The sequence below is a fragment of the Camelina sativa genome, chromosome 4 (genome assembly GCF_030686135.1).
Source record: "Camelina sativa cultivar CO46 ecotype springtype chromosome 4, ASM3068613v1".
Lineage (NCBI taxonomy): Eukaryota > Viridiplantae > Streptophyta > Magnoliopsida > Brassicales > Brassicaceae > Camelina > Camelina sativa.
Window position 1 is genome coordinate 32,438,698 of NC_141883.1, and position 20,017 is coordinate 32,458,714.

The window sequence follows — 20,017 nt, forward strand, 5'->3', positions numbered from 1 at the left end:
TATTTTCCATTCATTTTCATTCAATCACACTATAAATTATAAATGTAACTCCTCAAATTAAATTGTTTTAGAAATGTAACTTTCATCCCTTGAAATCTTATAAATAACCATTCTCACATCATCATCCACCATATCTCAAATTCTATATACTTTATTTGTTTTGTTTATGTTCTTGCATGGGTTCAAAACTCATGATAAGAATGTGATTATATATTTTGTTAGAGTTATTTTATATTTTGTTCATTTTTTTTTATGTATTTCTTCCTTCCTTCTCTGTCTTTTTATTATGTAATTGAAAATTACATATGCGTAATATATTATTTTATAAATGTAACTTTCATCCTTTGAAATCCTATAAATAACCATTCTCACATCATCATCAACTATATCTCAAACTCTATATATATATATATTTTTTGTTTATGTTCTTGCTTGGGTTCAAAACTCATGGTAATAGTGTTATTATATATTTTATTAGATTTATCTTATTTTGTTCAAATGTTTTTTTTTAATGTATTTCTTCCTTCCTTCTTTGTATTCTGATTATTTTTTAATTTTTAATTACGTATGTATAATAAAATTTTGGTGTCTGTAAAAAAAAATTATAGATGCAGATTCAACAATACTAAATTTCGATCAAAGCCCAATGAGGGAATAAAGCTAAAAACCATCTTCAATCATGTATATTTATTTTATTTTTGAAAGTATGTGATGTTTTAACAAAATAAACGATTATAATTATTAAATAAAAAATTTAACTCTCTCTTACTTCCAAAAATTTGTAATCATTATATTTAGTTCTTGTGATCCAAAATATAATTGTATAAAGATCATTATAATGTTTATTTAATTCAAAAATTTGTAATTTAATGATTTTCTATATAAAACACAATTTGATATTTCGTTTCCAAATTTTAACTATAAAGAATAAATCAATAGAATTTTACCTAGCAATAAGGTGAATATCAAAAAGATTAAAAAATAAATTAATCTTTGGGATGTTTTTATTGCATTTCATAAGATTTTATAGAAAATATATTTAATTGATACTTAAAAAATAATTTTGGAATTTATTTATTAAATGTTTTATGTAAATTTTGAATATCATAGTAAATTTATATTTTTATCATTAACAATAGTTTTTAAATAAGTGGTATATTTTGATATTGTATGATTTGAATTAATAAAGTGTATTATTGACATTTACAAAAATTGTTTGTTATATATGTATTTTTAGGGAGAGTTTCAAAAATACATCATTTTCAATCTCATTTTTCAAAAAAACCATTTTAAATTTTTTTATTGAAAATCTTCTCATAATATTCTAATAGTTTTATGATTATTACATAAACTAAAATGAATTAACATAATTAATACAACAATCCGCGCATATGCGTGGGACCGTACCTAGTTAAAAAAAGGTAAACCAAATGTAAAAAATTATGCTAGAAGTTGAAACTAAACCAATCAAATAATAATGACAATATACCTATCCCATTTGTCATGTTTTGTTGGTAGAACAAATTTCAAATATATATATATATATATATATATATATGGGCTAAAAAACATAACATATGCATGCATAGCTTTTCTGCTAGTAGATTGATGTACAGATTTGGTTCTGCCGATTTTTACGTATCGGTGACTAGATGCAGAGTGTTTTTTCACAGACATAACAACGAATTTAGAATCTAAAATATATATATTTTTATCAACGGTGATAGATAAGTTATAAGCAAAAGCTTGAAAGTGGCTCTTAACGATTGATACCAGTCGTAAAATGTGGTTTTTGCAAGCTGGAAATCTCATTGCATGGATCTGATACCTTTCTTCTCCATTTTCACTTTTTACCTTTTCATGTTTCTCGTGAAGTGCTTCACTTTTCTTCTACACACTCGTATATTATTTTTATCTATATATAAGCTTTGGTTACATATCTCAATCGGTCCATTGTGTTTTGCCACACTTGAAAAATCACATCTTACTACATTTAGAATAGAAACATAATGTCTAATGTTCGTCCATGGTTCCGCCTCTCTAGCATCGCTAGGCCTACATCACAAGGCTCAAGCGACCCACCTCCACCTCAACCCCGACAAACCCCTCGCCGTCCGGTCATAGTCAGACCACCGCCAAGACAACAATCTCCTCCACGTCAGCGACAACCTCCTTCACCTCCACGTCAGCAGCAGCAGCAGCAGCAACCTCCTTCCCCTCCACGTCAGCAGCAACAGCCTCTTACCCCTCCGCGTCAGAAGGCTCCTTCACCTTCATCTCCTCATCAAGAGCGGTCCCCATATCATTCACCTCCAAGCCGCCACATGTCACCACCGACCCCACCAAAGGCTGCGACGCCACCGCCGCCACCAACTCGGTTGTCATACACGCCGCCACCATCTCCCAAGGAGGTTCAAGAAGCCTTACCACAGCCAAAACCAAAATCACCACCGAGTCCAGCTCATTCAAGTCACTCTACAACGTCTGAGTCAGTGAAAACTCGGTCTGTAACATCTGACTCAGAGAATCAACGGAAAGCACCATCACCAAGAGTACTCTCTCCTTACTCTCTTCCACCTTCTCAGTTACATTCCGAACGCGAAACCACTCAGAAAAACATTCTCACTGCAGAGAAAACAAGCCAACTCCATGAACCAAATCAGTATAACCACAACCACAACAACAACCACAACCAGAACTATAACCATAACCATAACCATAACCAAAACCATAACCATAGCTATCAAGGCAACAACCCCAGGAAGATGCATCGTCAACCATCTCCGTTTGATTCTGAGAGCATAATGGGCACACGTGTCATCACCATTGCAGGTGAAAACAAAGGTGCTGTAATGGAGATTTTACGCTCTCCTCCAAGCAACAAAACCGGTGGTTCGGGAACACATTCCTCTAGGATTTTCCACGGCACTGGAGAGAAAGGACGGCGACTTAAAAGCAGCAGCAGCAGTAGTAGCAGCGACGAAGGAGAAGGAAAGAAGAAAACGACGAAGAACCCTAACAATGGGAATAGTAACCTCCCGATGAAAGCTTTTATGAATAGTAACGTGCAGATGATAAACAACTCCATTGTTTACAACTCGACGGCATCTCATCACGATCCCGGCGTTCATCTTAAAATCTCCCGGAAACCTGGCTCCGGCAATGGTTTCCACGTCAACGATTACGGTAATAACGGCGGATACACCGACTGAGCGAAAAGGAAAATATCTTACCTTGGGTATTGTCCGAATATTATTAAAAAACAAAAAAAAAAGGAAAAAAAAACTAAAGGTTTTGGGTTTAAATTTGCAATAAATTCAATTTTATTAAAAATAAAGAAAAAGGAAAAGAATAAAGAAAAAAAACATGAGTGGATTGACTGGATTCTGATTCTTTTATAAGTTTTAGAAACCTCTCACTCATGTGAAGGCTTTGATTCGTTTTTTTTTAAAACGGACTCTTCTTTACTTGTTTGTAACGCCCTTTGTTTATTCTCTGTGACGTGATCAATGAGAATTATGAAATATATTTCATCCTACTATTACTTTCCTATACAGGAAGCCTCGTATTACTGTGAAGGACCGAAACGTACTGTATAGGCCCATTTCATATATTTGGAAATTGGGGTAGTGGTTTTGATAACATATTCCAGAAAAAAAGAGAACCAAAACCTTGTTACTAATCAACATAAGTACTTCTACTCAAATCAAATGTCTAATTGGTTCGTATGTTCTGACATAACCGGAAGTCCATGCTTGGATAAACCCCTTAGGCCCTAACCTCTCATTTGCTTATTTATCATACAAAATATCCTCAACCAAATGTATACGCTTTTTTTTTTTTTTTGTAATGTAAAATTTATTCATTACACTCTTTGTCGTGGGGAAACTAATTAAACTGAGAATTTCAATTAATAGATGGAACTTGGAGGAGTTGAAAAGCCAGAGAGAGATCCTATATGCTCATTTATTATTTGATTTATCAAGTTTTTATTGACTTGAAGGGAAATGCTTTCTGAGTCATACATAGATATATCTCGCTAACGTCTCTATGACACCAACAAAAAAAAGATATTTACAACGTCTCTCTATATCCTATATATGTATTCTACATTTTTTTTTATCTATTATTGAAAACAAATATAGGTTTTCATTTTTTGTTTGAATATTTTCATTAAATTTATTTTTTGTGAATTTTTAAATTTCTACAAGAGCAAAACATCACTGTCTAATAAAGACACGATACATGAGTATTTAGTGTAAAACTGTGGCCTATATAATAATTTCGAAAACTTACGTAATTCCACTATATATATATATAGTTGTCATATAATTAGGCAAAAGATAATAAAAGTTTGAGAACAAGAAGCAACTGACAAAGAGAAAGGAGTGTGAAGTGTCCAAATCCTAACAGTATGTGTGGGGTATTAACTGTGTGCTCTTCAAAAGCTTGGAGGGTACTTTGCATGTGCATGCATTATGCAACAGTCCTTCTAATCTATTCTGTCTTTTAGGATTCAATAGGTATCCGACGACCTTTCGATTAGCGAACTTAATTAGAGAAGTTAAACTGTTCAGAAATTATAATTCCGTGAATTAATATATATTTTGGCACTTGATCCATTACAAGTGGTAATTAACTTATTGGCGATGTAATTTGGAATGTTCAATGTGATCAATAATAAGCATATCTAGCAAGTGTTGCTCTCAAGAGAAATGTCATAGATATTTTCAATTTTGAAGATAAACCTTACGTAAACTTTTGAAAGGTAGCTAGAGTTTGAAACTTTGAATACATTATTGTTGATAGATAGTGAAGGAACGATCCGCGACGACATTCCGCGACATTTATCTTATAATTAATGACCACAGTGACTAAATTGCTTCCATTAGATTTGGAACTTCCCGGATGAGGGAATCCAAAGCTTCTACAGTGCTACTGATCCAATATTTTTTAAAAGAAATTGATTGAAACCAAAACTATCGCTCTAATGCAACGAACTCTACCTTCGATGTCTAATCCAATGGTATAGTACTACTGAAAGCAACAGAAGTCTACCAACAAAATTACAAGAAACGAACCACGGAAAGATGGAGGCAACATTGCAAATGATTAAAATTATTAGGTCAAACTTTGATTATAAAATAAGTAATCGGGTCAAAAAGTTAATTTCTTAATAATCGAGAGGGAGGGGACAAGGAATAGTGTGACGACCAGATAAGCACAACATCACTGACATGTGGCACCTACTTATTGGCCTTGCCTCCCAAAAGTCAGACCTAACTAACCCACTCTATCTCTCTAGTTGACACGTGTCAGAAGCTGAAAGACTCTTATTTAGTGTCGATATAAATTTCTCATTTCACATTCATTATCCTTTAGCTTGTGAGAGACCTTTCACTCTTTCTACTGATAAAGAAGAGCTAGAAAATTATGACGGTACGTAAAAATTGCTGTTATTTATTTAAATCGTTCGATTTTTTTTTGCTTTGATCTCCTTTTATATATAGCTCAGAATTTATAAATCTTTCTTGTTTTTTACTGGGACTTTCCGAAGATCTTTAACTGGGTGCAGAGAAAGCTGCACCACAATGTCATCAAAGGTTAGCCTTTTGTTTTTTTGTTTTTATTAAGTATTTGCTTTATTAAAATCTTGTGTTAAACTGAATAGTAGTTTTACTTTTTATAGTTATATAAAATCATGTGATTCCCTGTTTAATATATGGTTTTATATTAAACGTATCCTTGTTAAAAATAGCATACATTTTGTCCAACCTAGCTATATTTAAATCGATACTTGTATATATGTTTTCCATGTGGTGAAAGAAATAGACGGTGTGACGAAAAACGAGAAGAATAAGAGAAGTGAAGGAACAAGTGAGATAGAGAAGAACACGAAAGCTATATTGGATCAAGTTGGGTTAGTGGATGCTCTTGATAATTGGTTCGATGGAGTTCTCACCATCGGCACATTTGGTTTCGACACCTTGAACTTTCAAGAAGAAGATGGAAAATATGATGATGAATGTGGGAGTGTGGATCTCGACTATGTCGTAATCGATGGTAGCATCATCAAGAACGTCGATCAGGAAGTGGATCCTCTTATCTCCGATGACAATAAGTGCTATGATCATCATGAAGATGTAATTGAGGTACGTACGTAGAACAGATAAATTATATTGCGTACATTTTTATCCTCGAGTCGTTTACCAATAGGAATTAATTGAATTACATAGACACGCATGTCTCAATTGTTTGTGTGTGTTTACGTACGTTTTTGTAGAAAAAAAGATACATCCCATTACACCTTCTTAAGATTGATTTCCTTGAGATTTATGGTATTAATTATAATCTGTACAGCTATTGGATACTGATCACTTTGGCTCGATCAAAACCACTGAAACGCCAGTTGTGGCGGTGGCGGTGGAAGCCGAGATAGTCCCACAGAAGAAGAGGACAACACTTGCGGAGTTATTCATGGAGGACCGAGACAAAGACGATGACCAGGGGCAAGGCAAGAAATCCAAGAACCCTAATCTTGTCGACGAGGAGGTTAAATATCCTAAACAAAATGGGTCAAAGCTAAGTAGGAAGTTCTCCCTTGTTAAAAAGAAGTTGGTCATGTCAAAGTCGAAAGATAAAGAAAAAGATTCGCCTCCAATCAAGAGAATGCATCAGGTAATTAATTTTATTTTTAATTCATTGACGACGATATTGTATATGAGCATGTTACATGTGCCTCTATAATTCCAGCGAAATGACGTCACGTCAGGCTCTACATAATGTTGCATGTCTGTTATAATTAGCATCACTTTTGTTGCTTCATAAGTGTACTCATATGTGGGTAAACTATTCATTCAATTTGCACAAGAATAACATCATACATGTGTATAAATTACTGTAGATGATAAAGAGAATGTTAAAGAAGAAGATCCATCCAGATATAGATCCGCCTAAGGCTTCTAAAAAAGACGTTATACACAAGCCAACTCAAAAATGTGAAGCTCTCGAATCACGTTATCTTCTTAGCATTCAAGGTCCGTCTTTGTCAATATTATTTTATATTAGGTGTTCGATATGATTATCACTTTACTCATCTGCTTTGTGGAGCAGATTGCATGGCCTAGAAGGCTTAGAGCGATGTCGTACAAGAGCAATCGTCATTGGATCCATTGGTTTCTATATTACACTATATTATATGTGATTTCTTTTTTTTTTTGTTATTTCAGAATGTGTTGGTGTTGTTAAGATTGTTAAGTAGTATGTTACAAACAATTACTAAGTTGCTATTATTTGTTCAATATCAATATGCATATTGTGTTTTTATAATTATATATGTCATGTGTTTTTCTTTAGTCCGATCTCTATCAGTGCATCGTTCTCAAAAGTTTTTTCTGTTTAACTAAAACCGTTGACTGTGAAATCTGTGATAAAATTTCGTATTTCGTATTTCTCATGCTTGGTTAGTTTGGGTTTTTCAAATTTTCATTATGCTAATTGGTCAATGTAAGTATTTTGACTAATACTAAAAATCAACGTATCGAAATCAGAAAAGCCTTTTTTGCATTGGGCCGAATAATGAGAAAAGTAGTTTTGAGGCTTCTTCAAAAATATGCTTGACTCTTTTTTTTTTCTTTCTAAAACGTGAAAAGAGCTTCACCAACCTGAGGTTGCTGACCAATTGGAGGCATCTCAGCTACCAATTTAACATACAAACTCCATATTCTTCACGTTTTACTATGGTAGGTACCCCTTTTTTACTCTTTTTTCTTCTTTCACTTTGGAGAATAGTAAAACTTCAACCAAAAAAAAACGAAACTGGTCGAATATAGATTGTTATTTGAAAGTCTATATATATAAAGTTGTCTGTTTCAGGTTAATAATTCCTTTGGAAGAGCAAAAAATCAAATGGCGAATCTTATTTCGTTTCATGACGTATGTAAACATAAGTGCAAGAACGATTGTTGGATTCTCATCCATGGAAAGGTCCCTTCATTATTCTTCTTTTAATCTCTCTCTCTCTCTAATCAAAATTTAATGACTCTACTCTGTTTCTAAGAAAAGTAGTGTGAATCCACAGGTCTATGACATCAGTACCTTCATGGACGAACATCCCGGCGGTGATAATGTTCTCCTCGCCGTCACCGGTACGTACAATGATTACAAGTTTGGTTTAATAATCCGGTTTGATCTTCGGTTTGTAATTTTGTGAGAATATATATATATATATATATATATAAATATAAAGGAAAAGACGCGTCGACCGACTTCGACGATGTGAATCATAGCGATGACGCCAAGGAGCAAATGAAGAAGTATTGTATCGGTGACGTTGACCAGTCAACGGTTCCGGTGACGAAGAAGTATATTCCGCCGTGGGAGAAGAAGGAGGAGTCTATGACGGTGGAAACAACTAAAGAAGAACCTGGAAACAAGCTGCTCGTTTACTTGATTCCTCTCTTTATTCTCGGCGTTGCCTTTGCTCTCAGATTCTACAACAACAACAAGTAAACCAAGAGAAAAAAATCAAAAAGATCGATTCACAAAGTTTCTTACTGTTCTTGGTTTTTTGTGTGTGTTCGTCGTAATAACGGGCTTCTTATGTGAAGATTTGGCCTATGATTAAGAATTTGATTATATTATTGTCTTATTTATGTTATGTTATTGGGCCATACCAATAGCCCCTTGTTGATATATGCAAGTTTCTTATAGCATTAATTTTGTTACCGTCATTTGTAACCACAAAACTAATGGGTGGTCTAAGACTAAGACTTAAATGATAGAGAGTAAGATAGGAAGCAGCTCATAAAGAGATGAGCTGAAAAGCAAGAGCACGTATGTTTTAGGTCTGAAGTGGTGAGTGAGAGCAGACCTAAAAGACAAAATGAGAGATGGCAGAGCTGAAACAGAGCTTAGTTGAAGATGAAAAGTTCAACCAGAAGCTATAACTTGACAATCTAATAATAATTACTGTCCATGTATGTATGATTCTTCTTCTTAGGCCCTCAGCATCTCGTATCTACTACGGGCACACATTATGATTATTCTTCCTGTTATAAATTCAATTCTTAATTAGATGAAGAATCAACTAATTGCTTGCTTATAATTGTTTGTCCTCAACCTATTATAAAATTTAACACTTAAAAGTTATTTGAAAATTAAAATCATTTTGTTTAGTTAAAAGCTTTTACTTATTAAAAACATTACTTTGCAAAAAAAAAAATAATAATAACTTTCAAGTGTCAATTTTATATTATGTGAAAATATATTGAACTTATAATACCTAACTCGGTATGTTTCCAACGTGTTAATATTCAATCTTAAAAGAATATAAGATTGAAAACAGGTATACTTACAAAATCATATAATCTTGTAAGTGTCAAATCCTACTATATTAATTGATAAGTACAAATATGAAACTAACCTTCAAATGTGTAAAAAATTACATTCAATTGCCATTAGAAAATTTTAATTAAGCTTAATTAATAATTTAAATAATATAATTAATTAAAAAATAAAAACACTCACATATCAAATACTAAAAAATCTAAAAAAATAAAAATAAAAATATTTTCTCTCTCTAATAAATTATGGACGAAATTTGTAAATATTTAAAAAAAAAAAAAATATAAACCATTTAGAATTTTAAAACTAAGATTTTATATCCAAGTATACAATATAATTATTTTTAATAACTAAATTCAAAGATTTTGTTAAGATTTCAAATTATGATTCTCCTATCATCTTTATTTTATTTTATTTACAAATTGTTTAGAATTTTTATATTATACTTATGATTAATAAAATGCAGATTTTTTTCTGCATATTTTGTGATTTGAAATTTTTAAAAACGAAGATATATTACCCAATCTATGAAAAATGTGTGTTTTAATTTCCACATTGGCCGGTTGGTAAAACTAAATTTAAATAGATGATAAATTAATAGTTTTTATTTGCTCACAATTATAATATTAAAATTACTTTTTTATATTTCACAAAATAATGATGCAAATACAACAAACAAACAAACAATATAAAACTGTAATAATATGTCAAAAATAAACTACTATATTATTCTAAAATAATTAGTATTCAAATAGACTAATAGATTTACAGAATAATTAAAAATAAATATTATCTCAAACAAAATATTGTTATTACAGTTATTGTTATATTTTTTTTTAAAAAAAATATATAACAATAAATTTTATTATTATATTATAATTTTTTTAAAATATGTTGAACTTATAAAACCAAAATGATGTCTATTTGTCAATGTATTGAAAAGTTATTTGAATATTTGTTTGATTAAAAGCTGCTTTAGTTCCAAAATCAAAACTTTATTTTGCAAAAGAAAAAAAAATCAAATAACTCTCAACTGTCAAATTTATAATACATGAAAACATGATAAACTTATAATACCAAACTGAAGACAAAAAAAAAACTTGAAAACCTTTTTGTTTATATTAAAAAATTTGTTTACTCACAAAATCATCAAAACCTTCTTCTGTTTGTTATCAACTTTTAAAAAAATTTAACATCTAAAAGTTATTTTTGAATATTTTAAAAACCTTTTTGTTTATATTAAAAGCTTTTAGTTCCAAAATCAAAAACATTTATTTTATTTTACAAAAGAATAAAGAATCGAATAACTTTTAAACGTCAAATTTATATTACGTAAAAACATGATGAACCTAAGACTATCTTTAGTGGCGAGTACTCTCACAATTGACCCCAAAATCCCATTTAAATACCCATTTTCGAGTTCAAAAATGAGAGTATCCTTCTGTGGGAAAAAATTGAGCAACTCCCTGAGTAACGCGACGTGGCGGATTCCCATTGGTCCGTTCATAAATATAAAAGTTCTTTTTCTTTTTTTTTTCCATCTCTGTTTCATTCATCCCCGACTCTCTCTCTCTTCTCTCTCGTTTGGAAAGACGACGGAAGAGACGATTCGTCCGAGAATCTGAAATTCAACCGATTCACATCGAGTCCGTTGAATTTTCAGTCTAAATCTGGAGGGTTGATGGTCACCGGAGGCGATGGCTTTATTAATCGGTGTAACCCAAAGATTGACGCTTCGGTTCTGTCGACAAACGACGGCGGACGTTTCAGATTGAGCGGTGAACAGACGTTTAGGCTCAACTGGGCTCAGGCTGGTGCTGGAGAGAGACGCCAGAGTGAAGGTGCTGACCGAGATGAATGGTCAATACTGCTCGACCAGGCCTATGCGTATTGGTCCGGCTGTCAATAAGAATCCTCTTCCGATGCAACCAGGTATGTTTTTTATATATAGGAATTGTGTGCATTGAGTATGTGGGACTGGTGATTTGAAGATTGCTTGTTTTTAACCTTCTTTGTTGAGCATTGTAATTGAGTGTCTTTTTGGTTGATGTATTTTCTTTCTGATTAGTCAATTTTATTCTCTCAGTTGGTGCTGAAGGATTAAGAGAATTTATCTGTTTGTTGCTGATATATTCTTAGGTTTTGATGCGAATGATTTTTGCAACATTTTTTTATTTGTAGCTATGGATCAAAACACTCAATGAGGAAATCTTGGAGATAGCGATCCAAATAAAACACCATTTTGAGTTTTCTTCTCCCTTTCTACCTTCTCTCTCCTTCTCTGTTCTCTTCTCTTCTCTCTTCACTTTGCTCAAATGGCCGGCCTTAGATGGAGAGAGTGGTGGAACACGATGGCCTTCCCCACCCGACGCATCTGGAATCGTATCAGTGGTAAGTTCCGATCCCTTCACTGTCCCTTTCACCAGCCCCTTAAAACGTTTTCTCTGTTTCATCGCTTTGAGGGAAACCAATAAAAAAAATATATATAGTTAGTTTAGGTTTTTATCAATTTCCTTTGTGATTCTTGATCATATAATAGTAATTAGTTTAGATTCCATCAGTTTATCTTGTGATTTAGTTAGTTTAGATTTGATCATCGTCTTTGTTTGTTTACTCGTTTGTTTGATCATCAACTCTGTTTGTTTATTATATCTCTTCTTCTCTAACACCAATGGCTCCAATCGTACCACTTCACCGTACCCCAATGCATATTATTATAGGATCCAAAAAGACTCTTGAGCTTTCAATATATATTTAAGGTCTTTGAGGGTTTTGTTGCTTTATCCGTGATGGGCTTGTGGTAAAATCCTTTACTAAGTAGGATGCATTCACCTTCTGGATTAGTAGGACGTTTCTATGAATCCTTTACTAAGTAGGATGCGGTCACCTTCCGTATTCACCAATCGTGGCATGCCTCTACCTGTACATTGACTACCATTTCAGTGTTTCAAATCTAGTTCTGTTGTCAGATTGTAATTTTGATGTAAAATATTTGTAGTGTATTGTAATTTTGATGTGAAATTTCAATTCTGCTCTGTTTTGATAAACAACAGTTGGTAACTGCAGCTTAACCGCAATGTCGTTGTTAGCAATCAAGTCACCGCATCCCGCAGTTGCAAGAATCAAGGTGAGTTTAGTTCCTACTCTATTAGAAACACATTTAGCAAATTAGTATTATTGTCTCTGTGTGTAACTTTCGAATCATCAAAAAGATTATCTTGTACCTACATAGTTGCCACTAAGACATATAACAGTAAGTTTTATTTTGATTTGTGGCTATTCGAGCTGTTCTATATGGTGATTTGATCGAACCATTTCCAAGCTCCTGGATTCTTCTCTTTGATCTCCAACCTGTAGGAATCAACTTCTTCCTTCTTACTTGTAAAATATGTTTAATATTCCAAAGTTTGTAAAATATGTTATTAAGATTCCAAAGTTTTATGTAATATACAAATTTTAATAATTGTTTTGTCATTTTAGATTATTAAAGTTTGATAATTACTAAACATAAATTAAAAAATTATTATTTAAAAGATTAAGCAACCTTCTTTGGATTTTCTAGTAAATGAATGATTTTGCAAAAATATTCTTAGGGTTGCTTTACTTGAATTAGTATTAATTATATGATTAATTAATTTGAAAGTAACTTAGGAGAGGTAATCCACTAATAATGCTCTAACCAAACTGACAGACCTTAGGAAAACACTTCATATTGGATGCCTAAGCTTGGTTGTTATCAACGTTTGAAAAACTTAACACTTACAACCTATTTTGACTATTAAAAGCCTTTTTTGTTTAATTAAAAATCTTTAGTTGTAAAATCAAAATATTTCTTTAAAACATTATTTTGAAAAGAAAAAAAAATCAAATAACTCGAAAGTGTCATATTTATATTATGTGAAAACATGTTGAACTTATAACACCAAACTAACGGACCAAAGGAAACCCTTTGGACTAGATGCCTAAGATCGGTTTGTAATCAACGTTTTTAAAATTTAACACTTAAAATTTATTTGAATATTTTAAAAATATTTTTAATCAAAAATAATAATTAAAAAAACTATTTGGTAAAAAAAAAATTCAAATAACTCTTAATTGTTAAATTTATATTACGTGAAAACATGTTGAACTTATAACACCAACTGACGGACTAAAGGAAACCCTTCAGACTGGATACCTAAGCTCGGTTTGCAATCAACGTTTTTTTAGTTCAACACTTAAAATTTATTTGAATATTTTAAAAATATTTTTAATCAAAAATAATAATTAAAAAAACTATTTTGTAGAAAAAAAAATCAAATAACTCTTAATTGTTAAATTTATATTACGTGAAAACATGTTAAACTTATAACACCAACTGACGGACCAAAGGAAACCCTTCAGACTGGATGCCTAAGCTCGGTTTGCAATCAACGTTTTTTTAGTTCAACACTTAAAATTTATTTGAATATTTTAAAAATATTTTTAATCAAAAATAATAATTAAAAACACTGTTTTATATATAAAAAAATCAAATAACTCTTAATAGTTAAATTTATATTACGTAAAAACATGTTGAACTTATAACACCAACTGACAGACCAAAGGAAACTCTTTCGACTGGATGCCTAAGCTCGGTTTGCAATCAATGTATTTTTTAGTTCAACACTTAAAAGTTATTTGAATTTTTAAAAACATTTTCTTTACTTAAAGCTTTAAAGAAATTAAAATAATAAGTTGAAACATTTTTTTTGAAAAATATAGTTTTTTAAAATATAGTTTTTAAATCAGAAAAAAAAACTCAATAATTATTTATAAAAGAAAAAAGGGATATCAAAATATTTTATAAAAAATAATAATAATAATAATACCTTGTTGGACTGTTGAAGTGAGTAGCCCACATATCCAAGGCTAAGATGCGAGCTTTGTCTGCACCGATGTGTTGGTGACGTGTCAGCTTTCTTATCGACGAAATCAGTCAGATTTGCTGAGGCGAATGATGGAACCTTCTTAGCCTCTTCTTCGCTTTCACTTCCCGATCTCTTCCTAATCCTCTCCTTGCTTTTGCCCTGAAATATAATTAATCAGAGTAGATTCAAACTGATATTACTCTGTGGATTAATTCAAGACAGAGGACAGAAATCAAACCTTACCGATGACAATTTTTCGTTGCAGAGATCTATTATATCATCATTGGAGATCGAGCTAGCTCAAGTAGGAGAAGGAGATAAAGAGGATTTGGTTTTCGTTTCTCGAAGAAAAAGAAGAATACAGAGCATTCTGAATTTGAAGAGATGCATCAGAAGAATTTATAAGCAAAAAAGATTAGGGTTTTTTTCAAAATAACAAAAAAGGAATTATTTAGGTTTTGTTTGGTTGTTTCCTTTTTTTGATGAGTTTGACTTTTATATTTGGGCGCTCCCACATAGCTACAACGGTTACTTTACCTGTTACCGTTTACAACAGTAACTTACAATTACAACTTTTGCCTACAGAACTCCAACGGTTACTTTACCTGTTACCGTTTTTCAAACCATGTCATATGTACAATTTCAACTTTTCAAAGGATGAAGCAATGTTTATATGAAAACGAACACCTTTGTTATTTTTAACAAAAACTCTGCACATAAGAACACCTTTGTTATTTTTAGCAAAAATTCAAAGGATTTTAATTTACACCTTTTTTTTTTTTTGTCAATCAAGTTTCAAATTACTCAAAGTTTGGTACATTCGGTTGAACCGGAGAAATTACATTAGACGGTACAAGAAAATTAGATCGTGAAGCATTAAGTGGAACAAGGGTAGATAGAGCGTTTTTCGCAATCTCATCTGCTCGACGGTTCCTTTCACGGGGGACGAAGGTGAATGAGATTTCTTCAAAACTCGATGCTAACAATAGGATATCGTGTAGAATCCCGTGAATCTCCTTCAGTTGGAGCTCCAAATTAATCGCTTTGATCAACTGTTGTGAATCCGAAGCGTACAAAAGTTTCCGGTAACCAAGATCGGAGGCATGTTGCAAGGCCAAGTACACTGCTATCGCTTCTGCCATAAGCGGAGATCTGACGTGATGAGAGTTTGCACTGCCGATTTTTTCAGAGTTTGGTGAAGATCCTATGAAGATCCAGCCAAAACCCGCATCTTGATATTCCTCCCTCCAAGCCGCGTCCGTATAGCATCGGATCCGCTCTGGTTTATCTTCAGTAAGTTGAATCTGTGCACTGGTATGTGTCGGTAGAGTCTCTGGGGTTTGGTTTAGGTACCATTCGCGGGTTTGCGAAATGGCTTGAGTCATAGCTTCCCTCGGGGAATAGGATTGCTGTTCAAAAACAAGCTTATTTCGGCATGTCCAAATGTTCCACAGGATCCAAGCCCCCAGTGCTCCATTCCAAAAGCCCGTAGGTGGAAGGCAAGCTAGTGATCTGGTCGCTTTTAGACCCAACTCCAAGCTTTTGATCTCCGATGGGTCGAAAGTGGTTTTTGTTGGAATCTGCAGCCATACATTCCTGGCAAATGTACAGTGAAAGAACAAATGGAGTCTCGTCTCCTCTTCATTACAGAAAGGGCACTTAGCGGTTTGATTAACTCCATGGTTACCTAAATTTTCACTAGTTGGTATCGCATTTCGCATTATCTTCCTCGGAAGAATCTGATTTTTGGTAAGCAAGGTAGATTCCATATCTCTTTTTCCCAGTTAAAATCCTGAAGGGAATCCGCAAACTGTGGTTGTTGTTCACTTTTCAAAGATAAGGTCTGATAACCTGATTTAGCTGTATACACGCCAGACTTTGTGGGAAGCCAAATGAATCGATCTTCTGCTCCATGTTTGTTGGGTCTGATGCCCAAGATCTCTTCTTTATACCGAAAGTAGCGATTCGAGTTTCTCTGTGTTCCAGGTGTTGGTGGATGCGCAAATAAGATCTGCTACAGTTTGGAACTGAGTGTTCTTGGTGGGAGGTCCCATTGGGCATACCAGGGAGGCTAAAGATATCCAAGGGTCATACCAGATACTGGTTGATGTCCCGGAACCTATGGCTTTTCCTAACTGGGATTTCATCAGGTCTCTGCCGATGCAAATGCCTTTCCAGCCATGGGAGGCTGTTGAGGAGCCTTCACATTCTAGAAAGGAGACATCCCTACAGTCTTTGCCAAGCAGAACTCTTGACAGGAGGCTCTTAGGTTGGGTTAACAGTCTCCAGCTCACATTTGCCAGAAGTGCATAGTTGAAGTCTGGTATATCTCGAAATCCTAGCCCACCATTCTTTTTATGAGCTGTCAGTTTTGACCATGCAATCCAGCACATCTTCCTTTTCTCTTCAGAATCATCCCACCAGAATCGAGTAAGAGCCGATTGAATGCGTTTACACAGGGACCCTAGCAACTTGAAACATGACATAGCATAAGTAGGCATGGAAGCAAGCACAGATTTCAGTATGGTGGTCTTCCCCGCAGGGGAGAGTGATCTAGTAGACCAGCTTCGAGCCTGTTGCTTTATCCTATCCACTATGGTGTTGAACATATAACGCTTTTTCCTACCAAACAGCTCCGGGAGTCCCAGATATTTTCCAAGTCCCCCCACTTGTCTTACCCGTCTTTGCAGAGAAGGTAACAACAGATTTGAGCTTATTTATCTTTTGTCCTGAAGCTCGTTCATACTTCTATAAAATGTTCATTAACTCTCTACAGCTCTGTTTGTCTGATTTGCAAAAAAACATGGTGCTGTCTGCAAACAGGAGATGGTTCACCCGCGGGCTATGCTTTGACACTCCGATGCCAGGTAAGCGTTTACCTTGTTGAGCTTTGTTGCATAGACCCGATAGTATCTCACTACAAAGGATGAAAATATAGGGTGACAACGGGTCTCCCTGTCTAATTCCTCTTTGTGGTTCAACTTTCCCTTGTGCTGATCCATTTAAGAGATAGGAGTAGGAGACCGATGTCACACAAGTCATTATCCATTGAATCCAGGTTTGGTGGGATCCCATTCTTTCCAAAACCAATCGGATACAGTCCCACTCGAGACGATCGTACGCCTTACTCATATCAGTCTTGACTGCTATCAAGCACCGCACCTTTGCTCCAGAATTTTTAAGGTAGTGTAGATTTTCATGTGTTATTAACACATTATCTGTTAATGCTCTTTTAGGCACAAAGGCTGACTAGTTTTCAAAGATCATCGTTTAGAGGACAGGTTGAAGTCGCTTTGTTATAACCTTTGAGATAATCTTGTAAAACACTGAACAAAGGGCGATGGGTCGATAGTCTGCCATCTTTTGGGGGCTTTGGATCTTAGGAATGAGTCTAATATGAGTTTCATTACTATGTGCAGGTAGTCTGTTGGATAAAAAGAAGCTCTGAATTTCTAGAACTACATTGTCTCCCACTATATCCCAGTTTGACTGAAAGAAACTGGCATAAAAACCATCAGGGCCAGGAGCTTTATCAGGGTGGATCGAGAAACAAGCGGTTTTTATTTCTTCTGGGGATGGGATATTGATAAGTGTTTGGTTTGTTTCAGGTGTGACGCAAGGATCAATTGCTTCTCGGATAATAGCAGCCCGATCACCACTCTCCGATGTGAAAAGGTTATGAAAATACTCAGTGATAACCGTAAGTACTTGTTCTTCTTTATGCATTGCAACACCATTTTCATCTTCGATCACTGCAAATTTGTTGACTGCATGTCTACCTCTGGTTATGGCATGAAAATAACCGGAGTTTTTATCTCCCAAAGTTAACCATAGCTGTCTACTTCTCTGCTTCCACAACTCTTCCTCAGCTTGATATGCCTTTAGCAGACATAGGTTAATGGAAGAGATTATCTCAGTGGTCGGATTCTGGCTGGACATGGCTTCCTCTAATTGTTGACGAAGTAACTCGCTTTCCTTCTGATTATCATGGTGTTTCAGCCGAGACCAGGTTATGATTCTTTTCTACAACGAGTCAGTTTACTTTGCACTAATTCATAGGAATCATGGTTCCACGCCTTTTTCACCAAATCTTTAACTTCAAGGTTTCCTTTTAGTCGTCTATCATATCTAAACATGCCTTTCTTTTTCTTTCTTTCAAAGCGAAGGTACTCACTGCGGCTATGTGGGAACTCCTCTGCCCATATCCCATTTGACATTGCTCTATCCAAACGGCAGTGAATGATGTGATCATGCCTCTTACCTCTCCATGAAAGAAAGTTGCATGAATGCCGTAGGTCAAAAAGATCGCATTCCGACATGAAAGATCGGATGTCAAGAAAAGTGTCTTTGTGTCTATCAGGTCCCCCCTGTTTCTCTGAAGAGTCAATGATGTCGTTAAAATCGCCAGTCATGAACTAGGGAGCCTCTCTAGTGAGGCCAAGTGGGTAAGTGCATTCCACACATCCTTTCTTTTTGTTCTATCCGGTTCGCCATACACAAAGGTGGAGAAAAATGATTTTCCTTCAGCAATAATGCGAGTATCAATGTAATCCTTACAGGCAAATAAGATCTCAATATCCATGTGTTGTTTCCATAATAGAGCAAGACCTCCTCCCCCAGGAGTGTGTGGTGATACAAGATAGTGATTCGGGTAAGACATCCAGTTGAGAGAGGAGATTACATTGTCATCAGTGTTCTTTGTTTCCATGAGGAATATTACATCAGGTGAGATACTGGAATTTATCTCACGGAGTCGCCGACCTGTTGTGGGATTCCCCAAACCACAACAGTTCCAGCTCAATAACTTTAAGGAATAGGAGGAGGTGGATTGTGAAAATCCACCTTTTTCTTCGTTATAGCTGGGACTATTGACCTTATGTGGACTGTATTGTTGTCACGTTGTGAAACAGGTCGTCCTTTCACATTTGGTTTACGACTGGAACTAGGTATCGAGGTATTCTTTTGTATACCAGTTTTTTGCATTAGTGCTTTCTTTGGGGAGCCATTTGCTAAGTTCCTTTTTTGACTTTTTGCACCTGCTAGTTTCAGAGATTGCCTCGGGATGCTTTTGCTAAGGGTGGTCAACCTCGTCCTCGCTTTGACGCTGGGGCTTGGGTCTCAGTGGTGGGAGAACACTGAGTACTATTTACTAGTCTGGCTTCAGAAGGATAATCTTCAGGGTGAGGGATTACAGATCCAGTCGGAATAGCATTTGATGCAGCCAGTACAATTTTGTTCGCTGTTTCAGCCATTAGGTTTTTTTCTTCTCCCAGAATTACTCTTTGTTTCCTAGCAGCTTTCTCTGTTGGATCTGGTACAACCAGATATTGGATAGTAACATCTCTAAGCTCATCCATAACCTGTTCTTTCGTAGGGATTACTACAGGAGGGGATGCTTGAACCGGTACACTGGGATCCCGTGGAGGGGATTCAGAGGGTGCAGTCAAGGAAGGTGAGTTGAGACGTATGTCATCCAAGTTCCTTTCTAGTGGGGGACGTCTTGGTCTCGAAGAGTCTGACCTCTCACCCGTCTTTGTAATTGCAGGGCAGTTTTTCTCTTTCCACTGGAGGTTCCGGTAAGGATCTCGCCTCTGCTCTCTTGTGCGATAAGTGGGATAATGAGAGTCTCTGTTGTATTCTCTCCTTTGGTAAGGGTGTGCTCTTTCTCTCTCTAAATCCATTCTATCCGTATAAGCATTACGATCTTGGTTTTGGCTTCTTGACCTGTATTCACTTCTGCTGTCCACTTACAGGGCTGTCCTAGTTGAGTACTTAGCGGTTGT

General features: G+C 34.8%; 5 protein-coding genes and 1 long non-coding RNA gene across 13 annotated transcripts; 4 read left to right on the plus strand and 2 right to left on the minus strand.

The window, feature by feature from the left end:
- The first annotated feature begins 1,889 nt into the window (after window positions 1-1,889).
- Window positions 1,890-3,538, plus strand: LOC104783244 (uncharacterized). The gene has a single exon (XM_010508374.2). The coding sequence runs from the start codon at window positions 2,010-2,012 to the stop codon at window positions 3,210-3,212; it is 1,203 nt and encodes a 400-aa protein (XP_010506676.1). The 5' UTR covers window positions 1,890-2,009; the 3' UTR covers window positions 3,213-3,538.
- A 1,648-nt stretch (window positions 3,539-5,186) lies between these two features.
- LOC104783245 (protein TILLER ANGLE CONTROL 1-like) lies at window positions 5,187-7,355 on the plus strand. Of its 2 annotated transcripts, none has more exons than XM_010508375.3 (6): window positions 5,187-5,439; window positions 5,558-5,603; window positions 5,827-6,152; window positions 6,361-6,678; window positions 6,905-7,037; window positions 7,114-7,355. In XM_010508375.3, the coding sequence occupies exons 1-6, from the start codon at window positions 5,434-5,436 to the stop codon at window positions 7,125-7,127; spliced, it is 843 nt and encodes a 280-aa protein (XP_010506677.1). In that variant the 5' UTR covers window positions 5,187-5,433; the 3' UTR covers window positions 7,128-7,355. The 2 variants fall into 2 exon arrangements, with proteins under 2 accessions (XP_010506677.1, XP_010506678.1); XM_010508376.3 differs by having other exon boundaries at window positions 5,365-5,439; window positions 5,833-6,152.
- Window positions 7,356-7,510: 155 nt separating this feature from the next.
- On the plus strand, window positions 7,511-8,718 carry LOC104783247 (cytochrome B5). 2 transcript variants are annotated; one of them, XM_087512106.1, is made up of 4 exons: window positions 7,511-7,742; window positions 7,876-7,986; window positions 8,081-8,147; window positions 8,249-8,718. In XM_087512106.1, exons 1-4 carry the CDS (start codon window positions 7,740-7,742, stop codon window positions 8,509-8,511), a joined length of 444 nt encoding a protein of 147 aa, XP_087368232.1. In that variant the 5' UTR covers window positions 7,511-7,739; the 3' UTR covers window positions 8,512-8,718. The 2 variants fall into 2 exon arrangements, with proteins under 2 accessions (XP_087368232.1, XP_010506679.2); XM_010508377.3 differs by lacking the exon at window positions 7,511-7,742 and having other exon boundaries at window positions 7,805-7,986.
- A 2,166-nt stretch (window positions 8,719-10,884) lies between these two features.
- LOC104783249 (uncharacterized) lies at window positions 10,885-14,914 on the plus strand. Of its 5 annotated transcripts, none has more exons than XR_015597773.1 (4): window positions 10,885-11,277; window positions 11,527-11,736; window positions 12,399-12,472; window positions 12,631-12,808. XR_015597773.1 is itself a non-coding variant. In XM_010508379.3 (4 exons), the coding sequence occupies exons 1-4, from the start codon at window positions 11,203-11,205 to the stop codon at window positions 14,553-14,555; spliced, it is 402 nt and encodes a 133-aa protein (XP_010506681.1). In that variant the 5' UTR covers window positions 10,891-11,202; the 3' UTR covers window positions 14,556-14,671. The 5 variants fall into 5 exon arrangements, 2 of the variants coding, with proteins under 2 accessions (XP_010506681.1, XP_087368233.1); XR_015597774.1 differs by lacking the exon at window positions 12,631-12,808 and adding an exon at window positions 14,500-14,914 and having other exon boundaries at window positions 10,891-11,277; XM_010508379.3 differs by lacking the exon at window positions 12,631-12,808 and adding an exon at window positions 14,500-14,671 and having other exon boundaries at window positions 10,891-11,277; window positions 12,412-12,472.
- On the minus strand, window positions 12,505-14,610 carry LOC104783248 (uncharacterized). 2 transcript variants are annotated; one of them, XR_767219.3, is made up of 3 exons: window positions 14,473-14,610; window positions 14,196-14,393; window positions 12,505-12,696 (listed from the first exon to the last, which is right to left on the minus strand). It is a non-coding gene; the product is annotated as an uncharacterized LOC104783248 (long non-coding RNA). The 2 variants fall into 2 exon arrangements; XR_767218.3 differs by having other exon boundaries at window positions 14,478-14,595.
- Window positions 14,915-15,034: 120 nt separating the features above from the next.
- On the minus strand, window positions 15,035-16,003 carry LOC147946415 (uncharacterized). The gene has a single exon (XM_087509605.1). The coding sequence runs from the start codon at window positions 16,001-16,003 to the stop codon at window positions 15,035-15,037; it is 969 nt and encodes a 322-aa protein (XP_087365731.1).
- Window positions 16,004-20,017: the final 4,014 nt, after the last annotated feature.